The sequence below is a fragment of the Cebus imitator genome, unplaced genomic scaffold (genome assembly GCF_001604975.1).
Source record: "Cebus imitator isolate Cc_AM_T3 unplaced genomic scaffold, Cebus_imitator-1.0 Scaffold49, whole genome shotgun sequence".
Taxonomy (NCBI): domain Eukaryota; kingdom Metazoa; phylum Chordata; class Mammalia; order Primates; family Cebidae; genus Cebus; species Cebus imitator.
The window spans coordinates 6,197,138-6,207,982 of record NW_016107364.1 but is presented as its reverse complement, the minus strand read 5'-3'; the positions used below and the strand labels follow the sequence as shown (position 1 = coordinate 6,207,982).

The window sequence follows — 10,845 nt, the reverse complement described above, 5'->3', positions numbered from 1 at the left end:
ATAAGCAAAGTATCTGAAAAGTAATTCATTTTAAGATGCTCTAAGAAAAAAACCTTGAATTAAACCTGGAGACCAATTTCCCCAAAAAAATGACTTGCAAAATTGAAATGGTAAACTTGTACTGTGTCCTCAGGAACAGGGCTCTTGGTAGTGTTTCAAGCACAATAAAAATGTACTTCCTGAGAAGACCAACACATGAAGTTTAAAAAAAAAAAATACGCTAACTTTTACTAAATGTTACAATCAATGATGTAACTTATATAAGTAGGGTTACTTTGTCACATATTGATAGTTACCTCACTTTCACATCCACATTAACTTGATTTTAAATGCAATTAATACATATAGTCAAGGAAGACTAATGGACTACATTCTGCACTTAACCTGGTGGACATTTTCAAATGGCACAAGTGACCAGTGCAAACCTATTTTGCATTGTAAACGACTAAATAAATCTTAATGGATTAAGAATGATCAGCTATCAACACACAAGGGAAATTAAGTGCTGAAATGCCTACATTGATTATTTTAAATTATTAGCCTTACTCTGTTCTTGAATTTGTATGCTTTTAGTGAGCTTTAACACATTTACAAGACTTATTGACTATAATTACAAGAGAATTCAAGTAATGGACACATCAATTATAAGCAACATGTCTTGACCAGACAGTTGCATAAAGAATTCTAAAAAGAGCTCCATTAGCATCTTCCTCTTACTTTTATTCAGTTTTATCTGCCTTAAGAAGGCATATTAAGAAAGTACATATTTTCTGTGCATGTGAACAAGAGTTATTTCTAAAACTGTATCATTTCAGAAAGAAAGCTGCAACAAGGCACTGACAGAGATACTAACAATGCAAACAAATAAGCATTCAGGCTTATTCCCCAAAAATGGCTAAAGTGCATGGGAATATTTGGGATCAGAAGTACAATATCTGTATTTACCTAGATTAATCTTATGCAGGTTGCCCCTTTTCTTCCTTCAACGAAAAACTTTTATCTATCTTTAATCACCCTAAACAAGTAATGACGCTTCATAGTCTTTTGTCTTCTTCCTTGTAACCATGCACCAAGTATCAAAAACTGTACGAATTTAAAGTATAGCTTTAATAATAAGCCATTATTTAAAAGTACAGTAAAATAAACCTTACAGTTTTAATGAAAATATGTTCATTGAAATGTGAATTTATTATTCAAATCCACTCATAAATTCAACCATGGAGACAGAACTTGTCTAAGCAGAGCACAATGATTTAGAAAAGCTGTCTATTTAAAATAAAGAATGTATGGCAGGTTTATAGAAACAGTGCAGTGAATTTTTACATAAATTTAGAACAGTAGCTTATGCATTTTCCACCAAAAAAAAATGTTTTTTAAAAAACTTTCCACCCAAAATTAAACATTAAAATGGAACACTAACTGTGACAGAGCACAGAGACTAAACCAGGTGCTACCTCCAGGAACACCAGATCCCCAGCACATGTTAACTTTGGAAAGTGGTGGCTAATTTTGATCCATGAAGGTAGAATCTTGTTGCCTGGAAGTTACACTTTTGGATATAAAATATCTAGTAATGAATATTTTTACATCCCTAATATCATAAGAAAAATCTGATTACTCCATTCCTTAAAAGTCACTGAACATGTCCTCTGAAATTACAAGGTACCACTTAATATATACTTTGAAAAACCAAATAATTGGTTTTTCAAATATTGCTCAGAAACAACTGAAAAGCTGCAACAGACAGCAATTTTTAAAAGGCATCAGAGAGACTAGGCTTTTCAACAAAATTAAAAGAAATGTGTCAACTAACTTGCCTTTGAGATCACTAGGGCTTAATCACCGTTAAAAATGTTAAGTGTCAACAATGACTTATTACAGCCAAGCAGAGCAGCACATAGCAATGAAATGTGAGCCGGGTAGAGGCCAGTGAGCAGCTACAGGTAGGGCTGTGTATCTGGGTGGGAACAAATGGCTCCATGTCCTCACTGACTTGGCTTGCTGCAGAGCTACATACCTGTATGAGTGCGAATGTGTGCCAGGAAGGCCATCGAGTTGCTGCTTCGACACATCTTCCCACAATACTTGCAGATATTTCCCTGGTTTTCCTCCCTCTCGCGGTTGATTTGCTCAGTGTCTTCCACTATGTATTTATTCACCTCCCGTAGCAATTCCTCATGCTGTCCTTTAATATGTAGAAATAAATTCTGTTCAGAATCAAAGGGCTCTGTGCACTTGACACATTTAAAGGTGGCCCCTCCCTCCGGAAGCTCTTCCACACTGGCCTGCTCATTTCTCATGTGGCCAGCACTAGCCAGATGCTGGTGAAGGTTGCTTTCGGTATAGAATGACTTTCCACAGAGTAAACAATGAAAGTGCTTCTCTTTTGTAGGATGCTTCATGGCTATGTGAACGTTCAGTCCACTCAGTCCATCTGCTAAGAAGCCACAATCATCACAGCGAATTCGTGTAGACTCACCCAGGGAACTGCCTTCAGATTTCTTTTTTTTCACACCTTGAGCACAGTCTTTCAAGGGCAGCTCACTAATTCTCACTCCGGTTGCTATCAGGCCCTCTTCGGACTGGTCTATCAACTCACCATCTTCTGGGTTCTTTATTCTTATTATGGAGGAGTCAAATCGGCCAAAACTGTACATGGCCTGCCCTTTATCATCAATACTAATTATAGTTTCATAGACATCATTACTTTCAACTGTGCTATCAGAAGCTGGGCCATCCTCCTCCAAAATAATTTCTGTTTCATGTTGGGAATTCATCAGAATTTCCTTATTCTCCAGAATGGGATCTTCTTGGACCCTTTTCAGGTCCTCCAAACCATGCCCACATGCAACTTTGTTCCGACCCCCACTCTCCAGATTTCCCTGTTCTTGGGTTATTCCTGTCACAACAGGAGGGGGGCTTTCAGCCGAGAGCTCTCCAGTGAGCACTGCAGGACACAGGTGTCTGTGAGGAACGTCACCTTCACTGTCTCCTACGCTTCCTCCTTCACTCTCACAATGGATGCGTAGCTCACCTGCATCATTCAATAGCTCATGGTTTTTCTTTGCTGTCTCACAATTTAAAGCAGAACTTCCTGAATTTTCATTTTGAAATCTGCTTGGGGAGTCATGGTTCAAGGAAATAGTAAAGGACATCATCTCGTCGGGTTTCCTAACTTTATCCTTGACAGGGGCCTGTTGAAAAGTCTCACAAAAGGAATGGTCTTCATTGAAATTAGATTCTTCTTCAGTCTCAACTTCTACAGAGTCAGCAGCACAGAGCACTTTAGACATATCTAAATTAGTATTCTCATTTAAAATAGAGCAATCTGCAGCATTTCTAGATTTAAGAGTGTCAGATGGTTGATCTGAAATTATTTGAAATTCCTCAGAATTTTGTTGATGCTCTTCTTCAGGCACAATGATGTTTTTGGACGTGTCTGCAGAACCTGCTTCCACATTAGCAGAGTTCAGGTAAGACTGCCTTTTCATTTTGTGTTTCTCTGTTGCCGCGTGTCTAGTCATCTCGCGACGAGTCACTGCGTAGTAATCGCATGCCATGCAATAAAACTCAAACTCTTTTGTATGTTTCCGTTTTACATGCAGCTCTAGAGAAGCAGAGGAGTGAGCATTAAACTCACAGTGCACACATTTATTCTCACCTGCGCCTGTAACATCTCTCTGGGAGTACACATCCCCCTGCTGGGCGATGTCCTCTGGCTCTAGAGATATTTGCTCCTTTTTATCAAGAAGATGCCTGTTAACTTCTCCATCTAGAGAATGAAATACATTTTCAACTTTGGCTTCAACTGAGTTTCCATGATCTGCCTTTTCTAAAACAGAGGCATGTGACTCAGCGGGTTTGTTAGCATGTTCATCTGACATGGTCATTGCTGAGCCAGCATTCTTTTTTCCGGCTTCAAGGCCACCCCCTTCAGGGCCAACAATGATATCTGAACTGTGTTTTCCACTTGCTTCTATTTCTACCCGTCCTTTATGTTTCTTGGTAGCACAATGACGTTCCATATCTCCCTTAGTTACAGTGTAATACTTACACACTTTGCATAAATAACTATACTGGTGACTGTGCTTTCGTCTAATGTGAACAGTCAAGTTTGTAATACTAGAGGCCAAAAGGCCACAGTGTGAACATGTCCGTGAGATGTTACCTTTAGGTCTCCCTCTCTTTGGAGTAGTGGTCAAAGCTAATTCATCATCTTTGGTGCTATCACCAGACTGTGACAGTTCCTTAGGCATCAGCATGCCCTTTTCAAGATAGGAATGCTCTTGTAATTGCACACCTACATGGCCTTCAATCCTTCCATTTCCGGAAACATTAAACTCTTCTTTTTTATCATTTGTACCTATACATACCCTTTCAATACATTCTTCAAAGCTTAAGCCAATATTATTTTTCTTAGCATTTTCAAGATGCTTGCTTCTTTTAATGTGCTTCTCCATTCCTTCTTTGCTCAATGAATAAAGATTACAAGCTTTACAAAGAAAATGATAGTCCTGACCATGCCGAAGCTTTATATGTCTCGTGAGGACAGTAGAAGATCTTGTTTTATAAAAACACTTCTTACACTGAAACTGAGGCTTACTGGAATGCCTCACTTCATTACCATGGCTTACCCTGGACTTCACAGGTTCTTCCTGAGCCACTTTTCCTGAGTCGTCCATAGACTCTTTTGCATTTTCTGATTCTAAAGTACTTAAAGGTAAAGTCTGTAAAACCAAATCACTGTTAGATGATTGCGAAGTCTTTGGTTGAACCAATGAACTAATATGCTTCTCAGTGGTTTTGTGTTCTTCCATGTCTTTTTCAGACAAAAAGAACAGATTACAAAGGGTGCAAAGAAAATCCATATTATGCTTTTCCTTCATGTGCTCTCTAAGATTTATTTCATCCAATGATGTAAATGAACAGCACTGACAACTCAGGACAGAAGCAGTTTGCTGATGCTGGTGACTGTGCAAATGTTCATCTAAGTCCCTCTTTGATATACTAGAAAAGTCACAAATATGGCAGTAAAATTTCATCTCTCTGGCATGGCACCTTTTCACATGGATTTCCAAATCTGTCCTATTTATAGCGACTTGCCCACAGTCTGTACAAGCACACAATGTCTGAGGGTCAGAGGCTGGCTTCACCGTCAGGGAGTCCACCCTGGAGCCTGGAGGACAGGTGCTCCCCCGATCCTGCTCCACCTCCTGAGTTTCTGAGGTAGTCACGCACAGTCTCTGCACACTGCTGCTCGCTTCCGAGTGTTTCGGCACTGACTCTGTATCGTGTGTTTTCATCTGTGTTCTAAAGTGTTTCATAAACATCCTCTGAGTTTCATTTATGCCTCTTTTAATTCCTAAAAGATTAAACCTTTTCTTTGCCTGGCCCTTCAAGGTAAAAGCGCTGCTTCGTCGACGAAAGCTATTACCCAACACGACAATATTTCGCTCGGGTCTTGTCCTTGAGGTTACACTGACACCGTGTGCTGCCTGCTGGGTATTTTTGGTAGATTCCAATTTCTCTAACAGACCCTCTGAGGTTACTAAGGTGTCTAGCTTTTTACTCTGGTTTTCAGGATTCTGAGTTATACCAAGGGAACTAACATTTTCTTCAACAATCTCTACTTCCTGTGACGAAGTATTTCTGGAAGGCATCATTTCAACAAGAAGCTCACTACTACTGCCACTTTGTCTAGAAATGCTTCCTGTCAAATCTGGAAATTTGCTTCCCACATTTCGTAATCCTTTTGAATCAGTATTTTTTGCTATTTGTTTAGAAGTTCTTGGCTTGGAGCGAACACTTTTTGTTGCCATTGTACATGGTTTTTTAGGAAAAGGCTGTTTTGTTAAGATCTGTACAAATCCTCCACGAGCAGCCAGATTTTGACGACGGAGATGTGTTTTGCCAAGATAATGTGCATTCAACAGGTTTTCTTCTGCGCACTGAAAACCACAAAGATCACAAGAAAAGATCTTCTGTGGCCCATGTGCTTGTTTGATATGCATATGTAGTGCTGAGCTGCTCTCTGCTTTGTGGCTGCAGTGACAACAGGTATGTTCCTTAGACTGTTGCATGTGAGACTCAGCATGTTTTTCCAAATCAGAGCATGAAGAAAACAAATGCCCACAGGTGCTGCACTTGAGAACTGTATCTACATTCCCAATGGTACAACTAACATTAACTTCTTTCAGGGGGAAAGGAGATTCTCTTTCCAGATCAAGGGAAACCATTTCCTGAGCAGATGTTTGTTCAATGTCTGTTTTCAGAGAAACAACATCAATAGTGCTAACATCGCGAGAAGGGGAGAGGGCATTCAGGAGACATGTGCCTCCAACTGTGCAGTCACTCAGGGAGGCCTTCTTCCCTGCTGCATCTACTGCGATACCCTCTTCTGTGGCTGAGCTTTCAGAAGTTTCTAGTCTACAAACATCTTGCTTTCCAGATGTAAGGGGTTCTGCCTCATCTAATTTCCTACGTTTGGAAGCATGTTTATTATTGTCTTCTCCTATAACAACACTATCAAAGTTCGATGATTCTGAAAAACCTCTTTTGCTCGTAGAATTCTCAGGGAGATTTGCTATCACATCAGACACACGCCCATGATCTTCATTATGGGATGAAAGCTTTGTTAAGTCTTGTGCTTCTCTGTTTATCATTTCATCCTCGTCATTTTCGGCTTTATTCTCACTATCCATCATTAATAAAGTGCTGATGATGCTTCTATCTAAGGTGGCTCACTGGTACTCATAACCTGTGAAGTAAACAAACATGGTATTAAATCTTGAATATAAAGACATACGTATTAGTCCAAAACTAGATGAAAAAGTATCATACAATTAGCCTCAATGAAATGCCCTTTATACTGAGATGAATTTGATCACATGTCTAAAGTCTTTTATTAAGAAATCTGAAGTAGGATTTTAGGAACACCACTTTACCCTATTGCTGACTCAGGAAGAAATACCTGGTATCTTTGATAGAAAAAGTGATTTCTCAACAAACTCCCATATTTTCAATTCTCTGTACCAGTATACCTCAATTGACTGCTCTTTAAAAAAAACACACACACACAGAGAAGCTCCCCTTTTAAAATACGTTTCAATGAGCTCCTACTCTGTAAAACATATGAAAACAAAACTGCTGTGATTCAAGTCTAGAAGTGAGGCCTTCCCCTCCTTAATTCCCAAAAGGAGCCCAAGTCCTATATAAAAGAAACATAATTTTAAAACAGCTGTTTCATCCTTTTCTCCTAAAGCAAAGAGCTTTGCCAAACATATTCCAATGAACAACATGTATAATCTCATTACATATCACCATTAATGCTCAAGCTCTTTCACCAATGAAAAGCCACTTCTGGTCCAGCTGTCAATCATTAATTTCCTCATCTAACAGGCATTTTATATTGTCTGAAGGTTAATGGCAAAGGGAAATGTCAGTGGTAGAGTAGAATTAATGGAGTAAATTTTGACGAAAAAAGAAGAATTTTATTGAATAAAATGCCTTGAAATCAATAATATTGATTTTATTTTTCATTATGCTATTTAATTCAATTAAAACATATCATTTTCCATTTACTTTACAGCATGATTGGAATTTTCAGCCAAATGCCGTCTGATTTCATGTTAATAAAAAGACGTCAACATTTTATAGTCTCAAAGCTAATGACAACTATTTTAAACTATTTTAGCTATTTACTCCATAACATTGACAAATCAAATGAAGGCTATTACTTTGATTCAGCTAAAATTAGGGAACAAAAATATACTTACAATGTAAGACACCAAAAGTATTAACAATAAGAGAAAAAAATAACTGGACTTCATCAAAATTAAAAACTTCAAAAAACACTCTGTTTCAAAGGTCGCAACCAAGAAAGTAAAAAGAAAGCCCACAGAATGGGAACACATTTCTGCAAATCAGATATCTGATAAGGGACTTGCATCTAGAATATATTCTAAAAACTTTTGCAACTCAATAATAGATCAATTCAAAAATAAGCAAAGATTATGAAATACATTTCTTCATAGAAAATACATATAATTCTATGCATATGAAAACATACTCTACATTAGTAGTCACTAAAGAAATGCAAAACAAACCCACAAGGAGACACCACTTCAAACTCACCAAGATAGCTATACTCAAAAAATCAGTTAACAAGTGCTGGCAAGAATGTGGAACAAGTGGGACCCTCATAATACCACTAATGGGAATGAGAAATGGGGCAGCCACTTTGGAAAACAGTCTGCCAGTTCTTTAAACAATTAAACATGGTGCCAGCATGTAGCCCAGTCATTCTACTCCTAGGTATACACCCAAGAGAGACGAAAATACATATCCAACCAAAAACTTGTACGCAAATGCTGATGGCAAGGGTTATTCATAAGAGCCAAAAGGTGGAAACAATCCAAATGTTTATTAATGGATGAATGAATTGAGAAAATGTGATATCCGTGCAATGAAATAGTATTCAGTCATAAAAAGAATGAAGTATTAGTCAGGCACAGTGGCTCATGCCCATAATCCCAATGCTTTTGGAGGCCCAGGAGGGAGGATAGCTTGGGTCCAGTAGTTTGACACCCGCCTGGGCAACATAGCAAGACCCCAACTCTACAAAAAATAAAAAATAATAAAGATTAGTGGCAAGTGCCTATGGTCCTAACTCTGGAGCTGAAGCAGGAGGATTCTCGAGCCCAGGGGTTCAAGGCTGCATTGAGCTATGATCGCACCACTGCACTCCTGCCTGGGTGACAGAGACCTTGTCTCTAAAAATACAATACAAATAAAATTTCAAAAGAAGCACTAATACATGCCACAATGTGGATGGCCTTAAAAACATTATCAAGTGAAGACCACACAGTATATAGATTCCTTTTTATATGAAATGTCTAGAATACAGAAATCTATACAGACAGAAAAATAAATAGCCCTTGGTTTCTCGGGGCTGTAGGTAGGCAGGTAGAATGGAGGGTGACAGCTAAAGGGTAAGGGGTTTCTTTTTGAGGTGATAACGGTGTTTTAAAATGTATTGTGGTGATAGTCGCACACATCCATCAATAGATAATAATACTAAAATTCACTGAACTTAAAATATCTCAATAAAGCTGTTAAAAATATATAAATTATCAAATATCATCTATAACGTACAAATATTTGAAAAACCATAGAAAGATAAATATACATAGTTTTATTGCATTTATAAGATATTCGACATTAGTTCAAATACATTCCTTCAGAATAGGTTCCAGAAATTATAAATTATATAAGAGTAGGTGTTTTAGGTGAAAAAGCATCTCTGGTCAAAGAAGTTTAGAAAACTCATTTATTAGCCAGCTGTGGTGGTGTGAACCTGTAGCCCCAGCTACTCGGGAGTCTGAGGTGGGAAAACTGCTTGTGCTTTGGAGTTTGAGGCTACAATGAGTTACAACAGAACCACTGCACTCCAGCCTGGGCAATAGAGTGAGAGCCTGTCTCAAAAGAAAGGAAAGGAAAAGGAAGGGGGAGGGGGAAGGGGGGGAAGGGGGGAAGGGGGGAAGGGAGGAAGCGGGAAAGGGAAAGGGAAAGGGAAAGGGAACAAACATTACTTTACCGCAGGATTTCTTAGTACACAGGCGTTTCCCAACGTTATTTGATTACAGAACCCTTTGTTTATAAGGAATCAAGAGACTGGTGTTGCAAAGGATCCTTAGGAAATGCTCTTTTGGCTGAACACAGTGGCTCATGCCTATAATCCCAGCACTTTGGAAGGCCAAGGTGGGCAGATCACTTGAGCCTGGGAATTGGAGACCAGCCAGGGCAACATGGCGAATCCCTATCTCTAATTTAAAAAAAAAAAGAAAACAAACAAACAAAAAAAAGAACAGAAAATGCTCTTTTCTATAAAGCATTGATTTTCTATTCGACATTTGAAATTGACAAGTAAAGGGAGGAAAGGAAGTAAGAAAGAATCATGCACCCATTTCAACACCTTCACTTAGTGCCTACAGTATGCCAAATGTTCTTGCTTGTAGATGCTAGAAGCACAGCAAACACCACCCAAAATCATAGTCCTGTGAGAGCTTACAATGTAACAGATAAGACGATAAGACCACACATTGCTTAAAACAGATAAATTGTCCAACAAACCAGGCAGCTGCTTCTGGTCAAGATCAAGTCACAGGGGCTGGATTTACTCATATGCCTCAAGCAACTAAAAAAAAGTAAATAAAACCTACAAAGCAACAGTGCAAGAGAGCTGACATCAGACACCAAAGGACAGTCATTCGTGAGACAAACACACCAGGTGAGCCTGGCTTACTGCCTGAGAAAGTACACAGACCATAGCACAAGGAGGGGCGTTGTAAGTTGAGGGCAAAATAAAGGAGAAGAGAAAGGTGCAGAGAAAAAGAGGCCCAGAGATCTGCAGAGGTGACCTCCCAGGAATCCCTATCAAGATACAGAGCCCTGGGCTGGGACATGGTGGCTCACGCCTGTAATCCCAGCACTTTGGGAGGCTGGGACAGGTGGATCACAACCATGCTGGCCAACATGATGAAACCCTGTCTCTACCAAAAATACAAAAATTAGCTGGGTGTGGTGGTGCACACCTGTAGTCTCAGCTACTCAGGAGGCCGAGTAGGAAAGCTGCTTGACCCCGAGAGGTGGAGGTCGCAGTGAGCTGTGATGGCGCCGCTGCACTCCAGCCTGGTGACAGAGCGAGGCTCCATCTAAAAAAAAAGAAAAGAAGGCTGGGCGCGGTGGCTCAAGCCTGTAATCCCAGCACTTTGGGAGGCCGAGGCGGGTGGATCACGAGGTCAAGAGATCGAGACCATCCTGGCCAACATGGTGAAACCCCATCTC

At 39.5% G+C, this 10,845-nt stretch overlaps 1 protein-coding gene across 1 annotated transcript in view; it reads right to left on the bottom strand.

The window, feature by feature from the left end:
* ZNF407 (zinc finger protein 407) overlaps positions 1-10,845 on the bottom strand; it is a 476,193-nt gene that overhangs the window by 435,457 nt on the left and 29,891 nt on the right. Inside the window, exon 2 of the mRNA XM_017527494.2 lies at positions 2,018-6,757. Coding sequence (XP_017382983.1) covers positions 2,018-6,704 — 4,687 coding nt within the window. The 5' untranslated portion in view covers positions 6,705-6,757. The remainder of the gene's footprint in view (positions 1-2,017; positions 6,758-10,845) is intronic.